The sequence below is a fragment of the Melozone crissalis genome, unplaced genomic scaffold, assembly GCF_028551555.1.
Source record: "Melozone crissalis strain CALT ecotype California unplaced genomic scaffold, PUWL_Pcris_2 ptg000002l_1, whole genome shotgun sequence".
NCBI lineage: Eukaryota > Metazoa > Chordata > Aves > Passeriformes > Passerellidae > Melozone > Melozone crissalis.
The window spans coordinates 16977957-16998730 of NW_026535780.1; the positions used below are offsets into that span (position 1 = coordinate 16977957).

General features: G+C 43.2%; 2 protein-coding genes across 2 annotated transcripts; one reads left to right on the plus strand and one right to left on the minus strand.

Moving 5' to 3' along the window:
• Window positions 1–331: 331 nt before the first annotated feature.
• Window positions 332–14793, plus strand: E2F5 (E2F transcription factor 5). The gene is made up of 9 exons (XM_054270095.1): window positions 332–457; window positions 6392–6501; window positions 7145–7306; window positions 8496–8539; window positions 10346–10410; window positions 11329–11596; window positions 12328–12528; window positions 12963–13007; window positions 14063–14793. Exons 1-9 carry the CDS (start codon window positions 332–334, stop codon window positions 14170–14172), a joined length of 1131 nt encoding a protein of 376 aa, XP_054126070.1. The 3' UTR covers window positions 14173–14793.
• Window positions 14794–14829: 36 nt separating this feature from the next.
• Window positions 14830–20465, minus strand: RBIS (ribosomal biogenesis factor). The gene is made up of 3 exons (XM_054270106.1): window positions 20317–20465; window positions 16768–16884; window positions 14830–14917 (listed from the first exon to the last, which is right to left on the minus strand). Exons 1-3 carry the CDS (start codon window positions 20434–20436, stop codon window positions 14849–14851), a joined length of 306 nt encoding a protein of 101 aa, XP_054126081.1. The 5' UTR covers window positions 20437–20465; the 3' UTR covers window positions 14830–14848.
• Window positions 20466–20774: the final 309 nt, after the last annotated feature.

Sequence of the window (20774 nt, forward strand, 5' to 3'; positions counted from 1 at the left end):
AGGCGGGGATAGGCAGACTCGCGGTACGAATCTGGCCGACTCCAGGCCTGCGCTGCCCGTCCGGGGGCCCTGAGCGAGAGCCGGGAGCAGCGGGACCCAGCCAAGGCCTGCAGACCCTCTCTCGCAGGCCGCGGGGCCGCCCACCCCGCTACGGCCGGAGGGGGCCGGGCCCGTCCGCAGCCGCAGCCCCGCGGCCGGACCGCGCCGGTGTCCAGGCAACGGCGGCGCCGTCACTTCCTGCGGGCCGCCCCTCCCGCCGCCGCGCTGGGCCGGGGGCCGCGCTCCCGCTCGGGCCGTTGCGGCGGTCGCGACACGTGGCCCCGCCGGCGGCATGGCCGCGGCAGCCGAGGCGGCGGCCGGCGGCAGCAGCCGCCACGAGAAGAGCCTGGGGCTGCTGACCACCAAGTTCGTGTCGCTGCTGCAGGAGGCCAAGGACGGCGTGCTGGACCTCAAAGCGGTGCGAGGGCGGGGGGGCGGCCGGCGGCACCGCCGGGCCCGGCCGGGCACAGGGCCCGCCGCGCTGCAGCCGGGGCGGCGCAGCGCTGGGGCCGGGCAGGACCGCCCGCTCCCTCCTTCCTTCCTCCCTTCCTTCTCCCCCTGCCGCCCGCCCGGCGTGGTGGGGCCTCACCCGGCCGCTGACGGGCTGCGGGTGCCCGGTGATGGCTGACAGCCACCGCGGTCGGCTAAAACACGCGTTCCGGCTCTTTATAAAGGGGTGTAAGGGGCACCGTGTGTTAAGTTTACCTTGCTGAGAGCGGTCTTATTTACTATGCCCTGTTCTGGGCTCTTCAGTAGAAAAAAGACACGGAGCTACTGCAGAGGGTCCAGCGGAGGGCTGCAAAGGTGATGTGGGGTCTGGAGCATCTCTTATGAGAAGAGACTGCGGGAGCTGGGCCCGTTTTGTCTGAAAAGAAAACACTGAGAACAGGTCTCATTAGTGCATATATATATACATATATATATATATGCCAAGAGGATGGTGCCAGATTCTTTCATAGTGCCCAGTGACAGGACGAGGAGCAATGACCATTAACTAAAGCACAGAAGTTTCGCCTCAACATGAGGAAGAACTTCTCTATGTTAAGGGTGTCAGAGCACTGGAACATGCTGCCCAGGGAGGTCGTGGAGCCTCCCTCTCTGGAGACATTGAGAACCCACCTGGATGAGTTCCTGTGCACCTGCTCCGGGAGACCCTGCCTTGGTGGGCGTTGGACTAAATGATTTCCAGAGGTCCCTTCCTGCCCTAACAATACTGTGATTTCTTTGACTGCCCTGTGTTGTTGTCTGCACTGACTCAGTGTATGGGCTGCTGTTCAAACCTGTTTATGGCCCACCCCCCTCCTTTAAGCAAGAGAAAACCATGTTGGAAAACAGACCATAGCCGCCTTATGCTTTCTATTATGTGTAAATGAAAGACGCTGAATTGGCATAGGAGTGACAAATGATTGTCACCCAGCTCTGCAGCCAGCCTACTGCCCTTCAAAGCATGCCTTGGGCTGCAATGTCTGGAGCCTCTCCAGTGATGCCCTGAGACCAGCCCACCTTGGTGGGGCCCAGTGTTGCAGGAGGGATCCTTGCCACTGTGTCCTGCCAGTTCCCTGGAGCTCGGGCCCTCTGGGCTGTCGGGTGTGCAGTGCATTGAAGCAGAGGTGTTAGCCTAAGTGGTTAAGGCCGTCAGTGAACAGCTCAGGTGTTCAGCAAAGTGCAGCAAGAGGCTGGCTTGGTGCTCTGCTTGAAGTCCTTTCTGGAAAACTGACCTATTTTTTGATTACTCTGCATAGGCTCCAGGAGGTGAATGGTGTTCTCAGAGCTTTTTTTGCGCATCCCTGTTCAGAGCAGATGTACTTTGATGATATTACTCTGGCTAATGAAACTTCAGGGTGTACAGGGAAGGACACTGATAGGTTTTATATTCTTCATTTAGTTATGCTGTGGTCTGGACAGGTTGATGAACTCCTTAATATTAGTTGTGTCTGTATCTAGCAAAACAGAATGAAGACGTCTAGATCTTTGGGATTGTTGTGCAGCTTCCTTGAGTGTCTGTCAAGTCCTGAGAGATATTCCAGGTCAATCTGAGAAGCAGAACTTCAGTTTGAAAGACATCAGGCCCAAAAGCTTGGCTTTAAGTGCCAAAGAGAATTGACTTGAGCAATAAAGTTGGACTGTGTAGTGGGATGCAGCAATGCTTCTTGTTCTCTTTAGTGAGAAAGGTACCTGCTCACAGGGAATGAAAGGGTTGATAGCCACAGAAGAGTTAAGTGGGCACTGCAGCCAATCACAGGCATTTCTGCTCAGGACCTATTGGAGACTGGTTTCTGAATTAAATGTTACAATTTGTTGTGCATAAACTGTTGGTACTTTCATAAGCAGTGAGTCAGAACTTATATTTCTGAAACTGGTTTTCTCCTAAATAAGCCATATATCTAAGCAAAAATGAAGACCAGTTTGTGTGTTTGTGTTAAGCCAGTGTGCTCAGGAAACTGAAGAACATGACAGCCTTGAAATGGAACAGAGCATTCCAAGAAATTATTCATGCAGTGGACACCTTTAAGTGTGTCCCTGCTGGCTGGTATTGACTGTCTGATGTTGTGCTGCTGATTGGTATTTCTGTAGCAAAACCATCACTCGAAAGAAAATAAAATTTGAAAACAGGTGGATTTCCAGCTTTGTGATTTAGCAATTGAGAAGGAAAATCTGTTCTATAGGACATTTTCTAGTGATTTTTAATACCTCTATGATTATAGTTTAGCAGGGTGTAAGAGGAAGCTGTGAAAATGTTTTAGTGCTGGATACTGGTAGCATCTGAGAAATTGTGGGAATGAAAATGAGAATTTTCTTCACTTGAAATTTGAATTTTGTATTTACTTTAAAATCCAACAGCGGTTCTAAAGTAATGATATACTTGTCATGGAATAGCCCTACATAAAGAAATTTAGCTATGGAATTAAGTGTAAAACGCTATGGGGTGATATAGAAGGGAAAGAAAACTAGATTTCTATCTGCAGCAACCCATGAATTGCAGGGAAGAGAGAAGAAGAGCAAGATGAGTGAATAAGGGATAAGCTACCTGAATGGATGGTGTTCATACTGTACAATACTTGTGCCCTAATTTCTTAAGTGGGCTTCGTTTCTGTCATACCATCCCTGCACTAATGATGGTTAAATAGTGTTTCTGATCATGAGATAAAACTAAAATGTACTTGTTTTAGAAGTGTGCTGGTCAGGAGCAAATAACTGCCTTACACTTGCTGTACTCCACAGAAGAAGAATGAGCCTGTCTATTAGATTTTACATTCCCTTACTCTTTATGTTGCAATGACATTCAGTACTTCTACCTGCAATTTGGCAAGAGCACCATTCAATTTAAAACTCTTCACCAAACTGTTGACAGCCCTCTTAGGGAGAAAATGTTGTCCTGTGGTACAGGCAGAGTTCAGAAGATGCAGGACCTCTTTCCTTTGACAGACACATGGAGAGAGCAAGCAGGCAGTGCTGGCCCTTGTGCTGTGGTAGGGTTCTCAGGAAGGACTCTGCCGTGGTGCTCTATCGAGTTCCTCCTCTCTCTAGGGCTAATGAAGCACATTGGCAGCTGATGATTCCTGCTGCCTTTTGTCAGCTTCCAGGGAGCAAACGAGTTGGTGAGGGGCTACAAGCTCTCAGTTTTCCTAGCCTTTCTTCCTTATTTCTGGGTATGTGTGCCTGCCTGCAGCTGAACCTGTGCTGTACAGTGTGTTTTCTGTATTCCAGGAGCTGCATGATTGGAATGTATGCAGAACCATAGCTCTGTGCTTAGATACTTTATTCCAGCTCTGAACCTGTCTATGCACTCATGAGTGCTTGGCTTGAATGCATATTTAATCAAAGTATGAGGAGATATTAGAGCAATAAGGGTAGACTTCAGCAGCTTAACATTAGAAGAATTTTATAAAAGAGCTCTGGGTGTGGAAGCTATGTCCACCCATGTTAGCAGGGCCATTGTTGCAGATGTCCCTTTCTTGACACAGGCTAAGAAGATATGAGTTTTAACAGTGTTTTTTGACAGCAGATTTGTGTCAGGAAGGTCTTTTAATTATTTAAATTATTACTGAATTGTTTCTGTGGAAGACTGAACTTAATTTCTGATCCATGTACCTGGCAGATGGTATCACACTGATAACTGCTAGGATGTCAAGGAGGAACTTCTCAATTGCTTTTTAAAATATCTGTGAAATTTTTAAAAGATAATTAGATTACAAGGTCTGTACCAGAAAGGTAGTGAATGTCTGGGTTAAATTTCTCAGCTTGGGAACTGGCCCCAGCTTGTGTTGGAACTCTTGTTGTAAGTAGTTGAATTTCATAGAAGTGATTGAATTGTATACAGGGATAGTCAAGTCAAATACCTATGTAACTGTGCTGTTCATTTTCCTATGACATGAACCCTGTCCTGGGGATCTGGAGCTGGTAGTGGTGAATCTGCTGCTGGTGTTCATGCATGGGAGCTGTGCTTTGGGCATGCAAAATGCAGTAGCATTTAGAGTGGACCAATTACTTCAACTTTGAAACATTTGAAATTTGAAATTGGACACTCAGAAGAAGTCACTTCTTTTTTCTTTTCTTTTTTTTTTTTTTAATATCTTAAGCTTTGGTTTCATAGCTCCAGATTTGTACATTGGTATCTTTTGCTACCAGTACAGTTTGAAAATACATTAAGATTAGTAAAGCATTTATATTTTGTAGACAGGCCTTTGGGAAAATTTCAAGAGGTAATGAAATCTTTCTCCAGAGCAGTTTCTTTATTGTTCAAGCCATGAGTAATAGACTAAGTTCTAGGTAAATATGTGGAGCAATGGGAAAAAAGCAGGAAGTTGAATAGCATGTGTGTGCTGTCCATTCCTTGCACTGAATAATGTAAACAGCCTCTAGAATAACTGAAGGCTGTGAGATGTATGGGGTGCTTATTCAGCATTGTGCAAGTGGCATTAACTCTGTCACTTGCTAGCAGAGTGTACAAATGCACTTGGAAGCAGTGTGTACATATGCAGCAGAAATAGCAGATTAAGATAGCAGGTGCATACCTACTGACACAAGTGATCAAAGAGCCTGCTTCCTTGGAGGGAACTAAACTGCAATATGTGTTTGCATGCATCTTGTTTTGTTAGTTAAGAAAATGTTTTAAAAGACTCATACAGAAGACCATACAAAAGATAAATGCTGCTAATGGTGTCAGTGGAAACAGTGTTTAGTGGGTACATTACTGTCAAGGAAGAAGAGCAGTGTTTATAATAACTTCATGGCTATAAGAGTATTTTTGATAATCTCTGTTCTTTCTTTTTATCCTTTCAACTTTATTTCAGTAGCAAAAGGTAATTGTACTATTAAGCAAAGAAATTTCGTTTTCCTTCCAGGTTATGGCTGTCTCAAGCTGTACCTTTCACATATACTTACAAAAAGTGTACATTTATGGACCGTTGGAACAAACTGAAATAAATCATTATGTTCCTGTAGCAGAAATTATTTGCGGTTTTGCATTAGTTCAAATTCAAAAGTCTGACTACTCTTCTCTTTATTTTTCTTCTATTTGTTTAATATATACAATCCTATGTAGTGTTTGTATTTAAGTGTCCCAAGTAACTACAGCTGTGGAAGGCATGAGTAGCTCACTTGCTTATTTTATCTTAACTCCTTGCATCAGTTACACAAAAGGAAAGAAGGCAGTGAAGCATGAAGTGGTTGCCTCTGCCTGATGCTGCTTTGCTCAGAGGGGCGAGGTGTGGCAGCCCTCAGAGGCACTGCACAGCTGGCTGTGTGGCAGCAGCAACATCCCTGGCAGCTGCACCAGGCTGCTGGTGCTCGGTGTGGCATCAAGTGAGCCCTTGTGCCCTGCAGGGGGCATTTGTGCAGGGACAATGCTGGCCTTAAATACTGCAGCTCTCCTGCAGCCACCTTGTGAAATTACAGCCCTGTTTCGTATCCTAGCACCACAGAATCCAAACAAAGGCTCTAATACCTTGAATGTCAGTGGAAGGAATTATAAACTTATTATGTCCTTCAAGCTTCAGAGGCTTGCCCCACTGCAAGGTGTCGCTGCCTGCCTTCCATACCCTTTCCTGCCCTCCAGAAAGAGCATGGCAGGCTCCTCCATGCAGTTGAATATGTTCCAGATACAGACCGTGGTCTTTGCACCCCTGTGAGCTCCTTTCTCTGTTAGGGGATAGCCTCTTGGCCTTCAGCCAGGGGACTGCTGCCTGTGCTTTGTAGCACTCCCTGCAGGTGCTGAACTAAAGAACTCATTGTTGGTGTTGGGCTCTTGTAGAATGGAGCCTTCTCCTTTTGAAATTACATTAGATGGCATTTTTCCAAGGGAGTGGCTTTCCCTCAGCATGCAAGTTGCTGATACTTGTTCTCTCAACAGGCTGCCGATACGCTTGCTGTGAGGCAGAAGAGAAGGATCTATGATATCACCAACGTTCTGGAGGGGATTGATCTCATTGAGAAGAAGTCAAAAAACAGCATTCAGTGGAAGTAAGTTATGTCAGTTCTGCAAATTTTCACATACTTAAGAGCAACAAAAATTAACTCTACTTCTGACTAGATATGACACCATAAAATTAACACTGCTAATCAATGAGCAATGTGATGTTGTAGAAGTACAATAAATTTGCAAATTAACTGTATTTGTTTTCCCTTTAACTTGTTTCTGTGATATATAAAATAAAATTTAAAGCACACAGAAGGGAATCTTTCAGAAATCTTGTAGTGCTACTTTATAACTAGCACTTGTAGTTGAAAAATTCTCCCTGAAGGAATTTGGGAGAGCTGTCAGGACACACTGTCTCTGCCTACCTGCCCTACCACAGTCCATGCCTGTTTTCTCTTAGGTCCCTGAAGGTAAAAGCTCAAGATAAGAATTCTAGGGGAAGGAGCTAGGGCCTGCAAAACAGTTCCAAAAGAAGATAACTTTTTGTAGAAGAAAATTCTAAATTTGATCTGAATTAAAGAATTTTCATTTTCCTGTCAAAACACTATTGGGAGGTTAAATGTTCATTTCCTTCATATTTAATATTAGTAGATTTTCCAAATGTTGAAAATAGTCTTAAGAAATTATCATTGGATGTTTGCATTAGATTTTTACCTGTGGTTTCATGAACCCTTGTACCTTTTTAAGAGGAGTAGGTGCTGGCTGCAATACAAAAGAGGTCATAGACAGGCTGAGGTATCTGGAAGCTGAAATTGAAGATTTAGAGCTAAAAGAAAAAGAATTGGATCAGCAGAAATTGTGGCTTCAGCAAAGTATCAAGAACGTCATGGATGATTCTACAAACCACCAATATCCTTTTAAATTAATTGTGTGCATTTTGGATCTAGAATGAAAGCAACAGTTAAAGTGTAGGTAATGGATAAAGCATAATGTAATGCATTTAGCAAGGTAAGGCAAATATTTTTTTCAGGTTTTTCTTCAACAAAAGAAGATATAAATCTAATTTATGTGACTTTTTAACTTCCATGACTGTGATCGGTAACATGAAAATAATTTAGCATATATATATATATATCTACAGCAGTAGCTATTAAGTCAATAGCATAATCCTAGTGTCTTACTTGAAATTAGTGATACTGCTTTCCAGAACTTAAATTTATATTTTGTTACCAGTGCTTTACATTAATCTCTTTTGCTGCTTCATTCTTATGAAAAGATTAAGCTACCACCCAAAGATAAATGGAGTTAACAAAGTCCTGAAGCTTGTTGGGTTTCAAACTGGAAAAAAACATCCTGTATATAAATACCAGAGAGTTGCAGCTGCATTGCTTGTAAGCATGTGTCTAGCTGTCTTGCAAAACGGACACTTGAGAATGGCAGCAGTAAAGTGCCCTTCCTATCTATAATGCTACTGATAAGTACTTAAAAATTACTGGAGTTTCTGTTCAGGAACTGTTTCTGAAAAATGGATTTTGTAGCAAAGGAGACTGAAGTTATAGGTGAGGAAAAACTTCTGGTAGAGCTGACACTGGAATTGATCTGCCACTGGAGGTTTTGCAGAAGAGGAAAGACAAACATCTGTCTGGAATGTCTGAACAGTGGATTGATCCTACCCTGAGGCAGAGGATGGTAGATGAACTCTGAAGTTCCCTCTAGCAGTATTTTTGTGTGATTCTGGGAAATGCTGATACGTACCTGAATTCTGTGTTGTCAAATTAGCAAGGTAAATGGTATTCTTCAAAACAAGATTTTACATGTTCTTCTTTTTTAGAAAAATCTTTTCTTGTTCAAGCTACACAACTATTTTTCTTTCTGTATTTTATTTGCTGATACAGGTATTTTCTTTAAAACACAGAACTCTTGTTATTTGTAATGAGCCATTCTGAAAGTCAAAAATAATGCTTTGATTACACCTCTAACAATAATCCTCTAACCTTTAATAATGCTATAGTTTAGGCTTAGTTTGGACAAACTTCTGAAGGGCAGCAAATACTAGTTTTATATTGTTTTAAGAAAAATGTTCCTTGACATAAATTACATTTTCATATGTCACCCATGAAGATATCTGCAACTGCTTCAATGGTAAGTTGCTGCTAGACTGTATTTCTAAAGTGAGCGATTTCTTAAAAAATAACTTGCTAACTAACTCGCTTTTTTCCTGCAAGTATTTTGAATTAAGAAATACTCAGTAGTGATCATTACTAGGTTGAGGTCTCATAATGTTCATGGCTACCAAGTTCTGGCATTTTCTAATTGTAGTCATAGATTGAATAGAATGGAAGCTCAGCTGGAGTCCTGGTTTTTGGTTTCTTTTTTGGTATTCGTACTTTTCAGCAGCTTGCCATGGGCCATTAATGGAACCAGAGACAGGACTTGTTGGTCCAATCCTCCAGAAGAACCAGGAAGATCTAAATTTTGCATCATTTTCTGGTAGCAACTGTGGCCAGACAGAGCTTGTGATGGTGTATAAATAAGCCAGCAGAAGGTCAATGATGGGGCATTGCTACTAAATCTAAAGGATTCCTGTACAGGTGGTTGGAAGAAATTGCCGGGAATTGCTGGCAGAGGTTACTTCCCTTGACATCATCTCCTGATCCTGGGGCACCCAAGGGAAGATTGTTGTTCAGCCTCCAGCTAGGCTCAAAACTGTCTTTTCTTTGCCACAAGGAAGATTTTTTTAAAATAAAACCACAAGAATAGAAAACTACTGCAGAATTAAGCAAAAATGGCCTGTTACTGAAAAGGTGTTAGTCATTACAAAACGTGGAGGCAGTTGGCACAATGCTCACATAGTACTTCACCTAAGTGTTCCTTGGGAAGCAGAGAAAGAAAAGTGTTACTCCAAATTAGTTATGAACAAAGAAGAAATCATGTGCAGGTAAGCAAGTAACCTGCAGTATTGTGCCAGTGCTGTGCATGTCAACATGGTCCCCTAATTTTAACCAACACATTTTCATGTACATAGTAAGCCACAGGTGAGTGTGCCAGACAGCTGTTGGATCCCAGTTGTATGTGCTGTGGAAGCCATGAGCTTAGATATTTGGAAGTACTGGCACTGAAGATGAACATTAACACCTCTTCCTTTTGTTAAATCTCTGTAGTACCACCAGTCATCAAAGTCAGAAACTGAGCTAGGCCAGAGGGCTGGTTTAGCTGAAGTTGTATGAGGAGTGGCTGAGGGAGCTGGGGTTGTTTACCCTGGTGAAAAGGAGGTTCAAGGGAGACCTTATCACTGTCTACAAGTACCTGAAAGGAGGATGTAGCCAGGTGGGGGTCAGTCTCTTCTCCCAGGCAACCAGTGATAAGCACAAGAGCATATGGCCTCAAGTTGCACCAGGGAGGTTCAGGTTGGACATCAGGAAAATTTTTTTTCAAGAAACGCTGATTAAGCATTGAATCAGGCTACCCAGGAAGGTGGTGGAGTCGCTATCCATGGAGGTATTCAAGGAACAACTGGACATGACACTTAGTGCTGTGGTCTAGTTGACAAGGTGGTGATCAGTCAAAGGTTGGACTCAATGATCTTGGAGGTCTTTTCCAACCTAAATGATTCTTTGGTTCTGTGAAAAAAGGAACTAGTTAAATATTTTCACCTTTTGTTATATATATAACTAGAAGACAAATGGGTAAAGAATATGGTAAATCTTGTACTGTTGTGAGAAAAGGTTTTTGCAACTACGATCTTAGTGTTGGAATTCCCTGATTTATACTATGCAATGTACTTGGATCTTAGAGGGGCTGCACATGTCCTACCACAAGTTTACATATGCTAAATAACACAGTACTTTAAGTGACCTTACACAATTTCCAGATCTCATTTGAGTGGATACTATACAAGACTTAAGAAAAATACACTTAACACTTTCTTTAAAATTGCTGTTTAACCAGGAGATACACTTCTAGCAATTCAAGCACCTTGTGGTACACAATTAGAAGTACCTAGACCTGAAATGGTATGTACTGGTTTCTCGTTTACCTAAGTGTTCTAGAGCAACAGTGGCAAAGAAGAGTTGTTTCAGAGCAGAGGATTTATCTCTATCCATGTCCAAGAGGAGGGGAGAAAGGAGTAGCATTGTTTAAGTTGAGAAGAGGGAGGCCAGACAGAGAAAAGTGAGTTTTGTACACTTAGACTAATGGTAACCCTGCCTTCTATTAAAACCAAAATACACAAGTGGGTTTCTTCTTCTCTCTTGCTTTTAAAATGTTGCAGCTTTCAAAATAATGCATAGTTGTTATGAATTCTCTTGAGAACTCAGTGACTTTTATGTGTCAAGTTTCTCTGTTATATTGTTAAAATGGATCTCTTTATGGAAAACACCTTTTTGATTTAGTTTTAATATAATTTAGATTTAGTCTCATGGTACTAGACTGGATAGAGAAACAGACTGCAATCTCACTTTAGCCAGAAGGATTAAATTGGCAAGATTAAAGTAGGAGGCCAAATTATTTACTTCTGTCCATCTTTAACTTTTTTGTTGTTGTTGCAGTGCTTGATTTTAAATAGTGTTTACATAGCTGGGAGAGAGCATGGTAGGAAGCGTGATAGCCAGTGTGCTTATAGAAGGCTGAAATTCACTTGAGAAGTTTCACAAGCTATTTTTAGCGAGGCTAAGCACAGTCTTAATATCAGTAAAAGCATTGAAGGCTAGAGCCATGAAGCTGATCAGTGGTACTGTCTTTGTCCATCTCTGCTGAATCAGTTCAGGCAATGGTAAGGTTCTCTGCAGGACCCACGTTAGCAGCTGTGATGTTGGATTTTGTTTTTTTTTTCTTTTTGTTGAGGACTAAAACAGCTGATCTTAGTCTTCATCACTTTGTAGAGTTCCAAGTTCTCAAAGAACACTAACTTTCATAATACACCATTTTTACAGGGACAGAATGGACAGAATAAATACCAGATCAATCTTAAAAGTAGTTCAGGACCTATCCATGTGCTGCTTATAAACAAAGAATCAAGCTCCTCCAAGCCCACGGTGTTTCCAGTTCCTCCACCTGATGACCTTGCACAGCCCCCATCTCAGCCTGCAGCTCCAGTGACTCCACTTAAACCAGCTGCAGCTCCTCCAAATCCCCCAGAACACCGTGAGCTGAACCAAGGGCAGGAGTTACCACCATCAGCAGCTGCGGACACACCATCAGGTGGATCCCGGGGTTTTCCTATCTCTGGTGGATGGGGGAGGAAGGCAGCTGGAGGGAAAAAAGAAAGTGTTAAGAAAGGTGGTAGACAAAGATCAAGAATTTACATAGGATAGCAGCTGTCCATTAAAAAACTACTCCAGGGCCTTTGTAACAGCTCTCAGGAGGTTACAGACACCTCTTCTGTCTGATGAAAGAGATGCTTCCCTCACATCTTACCATCTTACACTGAACAGGTTTTGGAGGTAATCCTGTTAATTATTCTGAGGTGCTTCTCCAGAATGCATTATGAAGCAAAATTGCAAACCTCTTGACGGAGGAGGATATGATTTGAACGTGTACCTTTTAATGAGATTGATAATGCAGGCACCAGTTCCAGCTATTGTACCACAAGGTCGCTTACCTTCTTCCACATAGCCACAGTAAGAGGCTGCCTGAATATCAGGTACTTTTTTCACAGTAATAGTAAATTAATAAGTAATAGGAAAAGATTTAAGAAAATGCTGTATTACAACTGCATTCTTGAGGGGTCCTGATTGCCTTCACTGACCTTTAATTGACCTTCAATTAATTGACAATTAATTAAATTGTGACTGTGACTGTAGAAGGGGAAGACTCCTCTCATCTGATCTCAGACATTGGCCATGTTCTCCCTCAAAAGACAAAGCTGGGGGCAGGTGCTGCCTGTTCTGTTTCACTGTAACAGACTTTAACATGCCTTCCTGTCCGTGTAGATGGCAGCGCCCAGCAGGACAGCACAGCCCCTGCCGCCCCTTATTCCAGCCTTCCGGAGCCAGAGCTCTATCCCAGCCTGTCTGGAGACAGTGCCCAAGCCTCAGCCAGCTCCAGTGACTACCAGAGCTTGCTGCCTCTGGATGTCAACTGCATTCTCAAGCCAAACTCATTTGACATTGCAAAGATGGAGGAGCCTGCAGGTAGGAAGCAGTAGTTCCTGTTTAAAGATTTCCCTGGTTCCCTGAGCCCTTCTTTGTGACCAAATTACCAGTGAGTTACACAGAGGAAAAAACCAGGTCTCTGTTTATCTTCTAATGAAGCCACTGGGGAGCATATTAATTTTGAACAATTGAGTTTCTTTGCCACCAGATAAGCCTCATGGTAAACCATGATATATATAGTTCTTGAGTTTTAAAGAGTTAAGTTGGAAAAATGTATTGGGGGGGAAAAACTGAGGGAGACAAAGATAAGTATATTTTACATGTACATGGCATACTTTCTCTGCAGCTCCTACACTGCACAAGCCATAGTGTACTTGTCAATTCAGTGTTTTAATGCAAAGAATGTTTTGACTGCTATAAACACATATTAAAAAACCCCACATACATAAAGCATGTGCTCCTGTCTTTCACAGGAAATATCAGCGGAGATATTATTGATGAACTCATGTCTTCTGATGGTAAGTATTTAGCATCTTTTCTAATAATCACAAGTAGCAGCCTGATTTTTGTGTGAACAGCACTTAGAAGGCATTTGTTAAATCTGATGCCAAGAGTCAGTATGAAACTACTTCTTTCCCATGTTGCCTCCTCTGTCACTCTTGTCTTTGCTCCCCTTTCCATTCCCTGCAAGTTTTAACAGACAAAACAGGAAAACCTTAATCCAAAAGCACTTACTTGCATGAATAACCCACCAGTACTTAATTTAGGGAAAAAGAAAGAACAAGCTGATGACTAGTGTGCTGCCTTAAAATATAAATCTGGTTTAATTCTATTCTGCCTAAAGCTTTGTGCTTTGAATAAGAATTTCAGAATATAGTTCTGGATGCAGACTGATACATGTCCACTTGTGGTACACTAACAGAACAAGTGTCACCCATTTCTGTTCTTGCACGTCTTTGGCCATGAATGCAGCACTGAACCACAGCTACTACAGAATTCATGTGCTCCTACCTCTGTGCCACTCTCACTGATGTGGCAGGCAGAGGTGAACTCAACTTGCTTTTGCTCCTTTTGCCCTGTATTCTTTAAGGCCTGTAATAATATCTGCCCCTCAAGCAGACCACTTCTGGGCTCATCCAGAAAGAGATGTGGTTGTAAGATCCAAGGGGCAAGATGGGATTCTGTGAACGTGCCAGTATGTGGTTAACATGGAAAGAGGCTGTGCTTCTAGAGCAGGGATATAGATAAAGAAATATAAATTATGGCTTGATGGTTAAAGTTTTCAAAAGCTCCTCAGGAACTCCGTTGCAGAAGAAATTAAACCCATATTCCACAGCTATCACTCCACTTCAGCAAACTGACCTAAAATACCAAGCCAAAAATGGCAGATAGATCACTTACTGCCTTAGTTTGAATGCAGTACAGGTTTTCATGGTATGTATCTCAGTGAGCTTGTCAGATTATCAAGATTATTTTAATTATTAAGACTAACCCTTATGACAAACATACTGAAATGTGATAGGGCTGATTTTCCAAGTGTTTTAATTTAAACTAAACTGTTCCTGCTTTACAGTTTTTCCTCTCTTACGACTCTCTCCTACTCCCGGAGATGACTACAACTTTAACCTGGATGATAATGAAGGAGTCTGTGATCTCTTTGATGTGCAGATACTAAATTATTAGATATTATGTCAACCAGACTACTTATCTACCTCTAACTGTAACAATCTAGACTTCTTCATAACCTAAGTATTTGAATAATGAATGTATAACTTCTTAGTTCACTGACTCTGGGAGTATATTTCCTTTTGCTTCCTTTAACTACTTCACAAAACAAATTCAAGAACATTAAAAAAGGGCTCTTATCAAAAATTCTGGCACTTTTTCACCTGAGTGTGTTTCTGTCTAAGCCAACTGTTTGGAGCTTTCTTTAGTAAGAAAAGTGAAAATACTTCATAACTTTTTGATCATTTTTTAAAAAATGATTAGTCTTCTTGCTCACAGTTAACAGCATTTTCTTTGAAGCTTTACTGCCAAGAAGCTTTCTATTTTTTAACTTTCCAAACAATTTTGAAGCTTTCACTGCCAAGTTGAAAAGTGAAGGGTATCAACTTGAGTTATGCTAAACTGTTTCAGTGAACCAATTTTGTGAAGTGCCTTCTGTTTTAGCACTTTAAGTTTCTCACACTGACTTCTGACATTCCACTTTCCTAGATGATAGGAAAGGTCTGTTTGTAGTTTGTATTGAAGTGTGCCAATACTTGTATATTAACAAGATTTTTTTAATAAAATTGTGCAAACAAAGCCATCAGTATTGTGGTCTTTCATTTCTTGCAACCCCTTCATTGTCCATTTTGCATTACAACTGAGATAACAGGTTTGTGGCAGCATCCACGTTTGCTGGCTCCTCTTCCAGATTTGTGGAAACCTGGAAAAAAAAAAAAAAGAGTTTCAGTTTAAAGCAGAAAACAATTTCTTTTTATTCTGTTTGGAAAAAAAAAACCAAACCAGACTAAATAAATATCCATTGGCCAGAAGATTAGACTTTTATATATTTAATTTCAGCTAATTTTGCAGTTATACTTCAATAACTTGGGGGGATTGCAGGATACACTGAAGTTGATATGTAAGCAGAAAATGCTTTGTGCTTTGGGAGTGTTGTACCAGTAACACACACAGCCCAACTGAGACAGGCTCAGCTTTTAGAACACAACTGCTCTCAACAACACTTCTGCAACTTTGGAGAAAATACTGTAACAGCCTGAGTGGTGTAGAGCCCTACTAGCACAGGAGCAGTAGTACAGTCTGAATTCTTGGAGGAATAAATAACAAGCCAGCAGGGACAGGACCACTGGCTCCAACAGCCTTGAAATCCTGGCTTGGCTTCATCCTGTGCTGGCAGCACTGTCACTTACGTTTCATTTTTCCCTCAGCCTCTCCTTAAGGTATTTGACACTTGTTTAGTTGCTCCCAGCTGTACAGAAACTTCATCACCTCAGGCATACTGACAACTCATGTCCACTTCCCCAAACTCCAGCTTCCCCCAACAGCAGGATGGATTCATCTGCATCTCATCCTGAAGGACTGCTTTCTCTCCCTGAAACTGTGCCTAGAGCATCAGTCAGCAGAAGGAGTTTACATGGAGGAACTTGTCAGGCATTAAACGTTTATGAATTAATTCTTGTGCAAGACTGCAGGTAGGCCTGCATTAAAAAAAAAACTAGACAAAGGCAAGAGAAATACTGTCTTGAACCCCAAGTGCTGCAGGCGAAACCTCTGCTACAGAAATTGCTGCTTCAGGTGTTGGTCCTTCTGATGAGGTAATACAAGGCTTAGGAATCAGGAACAAAGAGGCAGAACTGTTTGTTTCAAAGCATTGTCAGGAGCTTCAGGTAGGGAACAGCCAGGTTCATCCTCCTTGTGTGTATTCATGTAGAGATACAAGCTTCAAATCAAGGGGATGGAGTTGGGACTAACTTAAAAAACCAGTAAGATATCAGCTAGAATGTAATTTTAAAATATGCTTTTGAAGTGTGCTTCAGCATGGCTGCCACCCTCTTCTCGCTCTACTTTAGTAGTTTTGTAGAATTTGAACATGCTAACTAGGTTTCAGCATTTCCACACAAATGAAATTCATAAAACTGGGATTCTAGCTTTAAATCAACTGCATAAATTCACAGAATATTCTGAAGTGGAAGGGACCCACAAGGATCATCAAGTCCAACTCTTAAGTAAATGGCCATTAAAAGGATTGAACTCAGCACCTTGGTATTACCAGCACTGTCACAGACATCCTTTGTGGAAAATCCTTTCTTTAGGATTTTTCCCTCTTCTGGGAAGCTGAGGCCCCAGAAAGAGAATGTAAACAATGGTTATCTGCTGCTGTGGAATGCAACAGGTGTACCTGTGATAGGCCCATGTTCCATGTTTACAATTAAGGGCCAATCAGGGGCCAAGCTCTCTCTGGGACAGATCAGAGAGAGCTGTGTTGTTGATTCATTCCTATTCTATTCTTAGATAGCAAGCTTCTGAACTTTCCTCTCTATTCCTTTTAGTATAGTTTTAATGTATTATATATCATAAATTAATAAATCCAGCCTTCTGATCATGACGTCAAGATTCTCGTCTATCTCTTCACCCCTGAGGAACCCTTGCAAGCCCGGTAACACAGCACCACACTGACCAACTGAGCTATTGCCTGCAGCCTAAGAGACACATTATAATGCTTTAAACACACATTCTTTTCATTCTGTTCAGATTTTTACAAAGGGAAATTACCTGCTGAGTATTCTGAGGTTCTGCTGTGGTACCTTTTGATAGCTGCCGGATTTCTTTCTGAACTTCAGCAAATGCTTTATTTATTGTGCTAACTTTTTCAGCATTTTTAATGTTTATCTGGGAGAGAAAAAAATACATACGTTAGTATTTTTAGCAAAAATTCCACTGATGTGAAACTGCCCCATTTTTGTGCAATTATTATGCAGCCAGTGTTACATGCTTTTTGGTGTGTTTTACCTGTTACTTCATTAGGTCATCTAGCTGTGTACTAATAAATTCAAAATTAAGAGTTAAACTTGCTCTACAGGAATGGGAGCCCATAGTGATCCAGAAGGAGACCACAAAGAAAACAAAAGTCTATACTGCTACACCAGCCTCAGCTCCTCTTAGCTGGCATGAAGCCCCAGGAAGGGTTCCTTCCTTCCTCTCTTTGGTGAACTGACCCTGGCTGGATGCCAGGTGCCCACCAAAGCCACTCCATCGCTGCCTTCTCCAGCTGGACAGGGGACAGGAAATATAATGAAAGGCTCATGGGTAGAGATAAGGGCAGAGAAAGATCACTCACCAGTTGCCATCACAGGCAGAACAGACTCAACTGAACTTGGGGAAAATGAATTTAATTTGTTGTCAAACAAATGCTGCAGAGGAATCTCAGCTCAGACACCTGGAGCACCTCTTCCCACTCCTTCTTCACTGACCTTGGTGTTTGCAGGGCTTTTTCTTTAAAAAATTCTCACTCCCCTCTTCTGACTGCTGCTGGTGGTATGCTTCTGAACTACATCAACCCAGAGGCACTGCCAGTACCTGATGGGCTCTGCCTTGGCCAGCAGCATGTCCATCCTGAAGCCAGCTGGCATTGGCCCTTTCAGACATAAGGGAAGCTTCTGGCAGCTTTTTAGAGAAGCCAAGCCTGTAGCCCCTCAAACCAAATACAATTTGTAAATTATTTTAGTATGCTGAATTTCTTCCAGTAGCTTACCTTCATCATCACACCTTGCATCCTAACTGTTCATACTGTAGGTCTGGCCAACAACGTCTACCAGGTTTTGCCACAGCATTGAAGGAAACTCTGCAGCTGTAGCAGAGTGGAATGTGTATCTCTGGGCACCTCAGCCTCTCTTTTAGCCCAAGTCTGCCTTTATAAGTTATTTCATCAAAGATTTTACTTTCAAAGAGGAAGTGCTAGAATATGGACATGTGTTGCACTCTGGGGACAGCTGTCTGTGGTAGAAGAGCAGGGTGGATGCAAGAGGGCATAAACTCTCACTACTGCAGCAAAGGAAGATTCAGCTGATCTGAGCCCAAGCACCTGTTGCTTCCAAAGTTTGGAACAGGATCACAGCCAGGTAATAACCTATTACACTGCAAACATTCCAGAAGCATGCTCATAGGTCTTCAGGCAACCCCAAATCTCAGCATACCTACTGCTGTTCAATGGGCATCCCCACAGTTCATCTCTGAGCAATTTAAACAGGCAGGAGCAAACTGTGAATGGTTACACATATCCATTTCACTTTCAAAGCCTCCATAATTTCAGAGCACCTATACAGTAACAATTCCATTCTCACTGACCATAAAAACCAGTAATAAGAAGCAGTGGGCAATGAGGCTGATAGAACAGGCTGCTCAGATGAACACTTTCACTGGGACAGTGACTGGAGAAATACAGCCCCAGCTCCCAGCTCTGATCAGAGTGGATGGACTGTTGGTAATATGATGTACAAAGACCACGTGTTCAGTCAGGGCTTGTCACCATCTTCACAGGGGTTTTAGAAGGTTCCAGTCACTTTTAATGGTGATATCCTCAAGTAGTCAGGCAGGACTTGTTCACAGAAAGAGGCTCTATAGCTAGCATGGGTACCTACATCAAAAGTTGTCTGAACAGTTACAATGAGCTTATAGCTATTAATGAGTAAATTCATTTTAGCAACTTTTTTTTCTGAGCATCTTCTTATACTGCTTAACGATAAGTAAATCACATTAAGCCCAAAGGCTTAATGCATTAAAGAACACAGCTTCAAACACAGAGAATAAAATTTTACTCCTAATAAGCTTTTCAAGACTATGAAACTCAGACATTTCATGAATATGATTTTAAACCTGTTTCTCCCTTTATTATACAGAACAGTCTAGACTAAGAGGAGATGTGACGCCAGCAACATGAAATTGTTTTTTGTAAAGTTTGTTCCTGTCTGTCCACCAGATTAATTTGTCAAGTGGAGCTTGCAGGAGAAAATCTGAAACGGCCTTTTTTTTAAAAGCCATTTACTTGTGTTTCCCTAGCAGACTGCAACTGCATCAAATGGAGAAAACAAGCCACTATCTGCTTTTATTATTTCTATTACCAGATGCTTTTCTAGAGGGACAGGTGAACTCTTGCAGAACACACACCTCAGGCTGGAGGCAGGCTTTGAGAAGAAAACATACAATGACTCACTGCTCACAAAAGGAAAACTCTTGCTTAGATCACCCCCATCCCTCTTCCCCTGCACTGCTCCCTACTCCATGACCCACTCTCTCTCTCTTCTGGGCTGTGCTCTTCTACAGACACCAAAATAACAACATTATTTTTGCTTCTTTGTTCTTCTATTGCTTTAATATGTTAAACTGGTGTACAGAAGCATCTACAGAGCACCACAGCCATATAAGGGGCAAAAAAGGGGCAGAGAGGAATTAAGAGCAAAACATCCAGCAATGCACACTCCTAGCTATGTTCACTGCATCTCACTGACAGTTTTACTTGACAGCTGAGGCAAATAAACAGCTACTGGATCAGAAAAGGCTCCATCCTTTCTGGTTCTTCCCCACCAGAATGCTTCTCTCTGCATTCATTCATTCATAATTAACTTTGTTCAACTCACCAACCCAGCACATAAAAATGCAAAATGTATTTTTAATGCCTTTTACTGCTGATTTAGCGAGTTGAGTCACCTAGTGGGCGTAGAGTTCCTGAGCCAGCATCAAGGAGAGCTGTGGGAATGTAGCCCAGAGTCTGGCACAGGGATCCCTTCCTGGGACAAGGAACGTGATGGAAAGGAGCAGGACGTCCCCTTGTTAGTAGTACGAAGTATGGCCAGTGGTTCGGATCAAGGCATTTTGTTAAACTCTACCCTGAATTACACCCTCAGCGACGCTGTGAATGCAGTCCGGTGAAGGCGAACTCGCTGAACTGCGGATGCGCCCTTCAGCATCGCATTCCCGAGGACAAGGCGCGACACTATCAGACTCTTCCCAAACGGCACCCCTCAAGCACAGCCCGATGCCTCCTGTGGCATATGCCTGCGGATTAGTCAAATGAACTTCCTGTGATCCTCTTTTTCCAGATGACATCCACATACAAACCTAATTTTCGGGTAATAATCGTGCACTTTGCCGGTTTGTGCCCGGACGCACACTGCCCCTAAACCAGCTCGATTTGTTCACTTCCGAGCGCTTGCTGCGCCGCGCACCGAGGTCGAAGGGGAGGAATCCCCGCCGGGCCGAGGCCTCCCGCGGCGCCGCAGCAGGGCAGGGGCCCTCCCCGTGGTGGGGCGCTGCCGCAGCACTCACCTGCTTCAGCCCGGAGGTGACGGGCCGCGCCTTGCCCTTGGCCTTGGCCTTGAGGACGCCGCTGCGGGCGATGCGGAACACGCTGCCGGCCTTGGCGGCCCCGCCGCGGTTCTTGCCCATGGCGGCGGCAGCGGCGCGCGGGCGGGTGACGTCACACGGAGCTGTGACGCAGGGAGCCGCCAATGGCCCACAGCGCCGCGCGGGGCCGCCAGGGGGCGTGCGCCGCCTAAGGTGGGCGCTGTGGAGCCGCACCAGGGAACGGGAGTGGCGGAGTGGCGCTGTCCCTGTCCCTGTCCCTGTCCCTGTCTGGTCCCGGAGTCAGCCTTGCCCCGGCCCTGCTTCCCTCTCCCGCGCCTTCGCAGCCAGCTTTTGCAGTACGGGAAAGCTGGGAGCTCCTTGGCGCGCGCCCGCAGCCCAAGCGCTGAGTCCAAAGCTCCGCGTTGCCTCAAGCACCTGCC

Excerpts from the sequence above, each read along its gene's own strand:
- RBIS (XM_054270106.1), bottom strand. The coding sequence starts at position 20,436 with ATGGGCAAGAACCGCGGCGGGGCCGCCAAGGCCGGCAGCGTGTTCCGC. Across the intron at positions 16,885-20,316 it reads TCACCTCCGGGCTGAAGCAG|ATAAACATTAAAAATGCTGA; the intron begins GTGAGTGCTGCG and ends TTTCTCTCCCAG. Across the intron at positions 14,918-16,767 it reads AACCTCAGAATACTCAGCAG|GTTTCCACAAATCTGGAAGA; the intron begins GTAATTTCCCTT and ends TTTTTTTTCCAG.
- E2F5 (XM_054270095.1), top strand. The coding sequence starts at position 332 with ATGGCCGCGGCAGCCGAGGCGGCGGCCGGCGGCAGCAGCCGCCACGAG. Across the intron at positions 458-6,391 it reads GCGTGCTGGACCTCAAAGCG|GCTGCCGATACGCTTGCTGT; the intron begins GTGCGAGGGCGG and ends TTCTCTCAACAG. Across the intron at positions 8,540-10,345 it reads TATCTGCAACTGCTTCAATG|GAGATACACTTCTAGCAATT; the intron begins GTAAGTTGCTGC and ends CTGTTTAACCAG.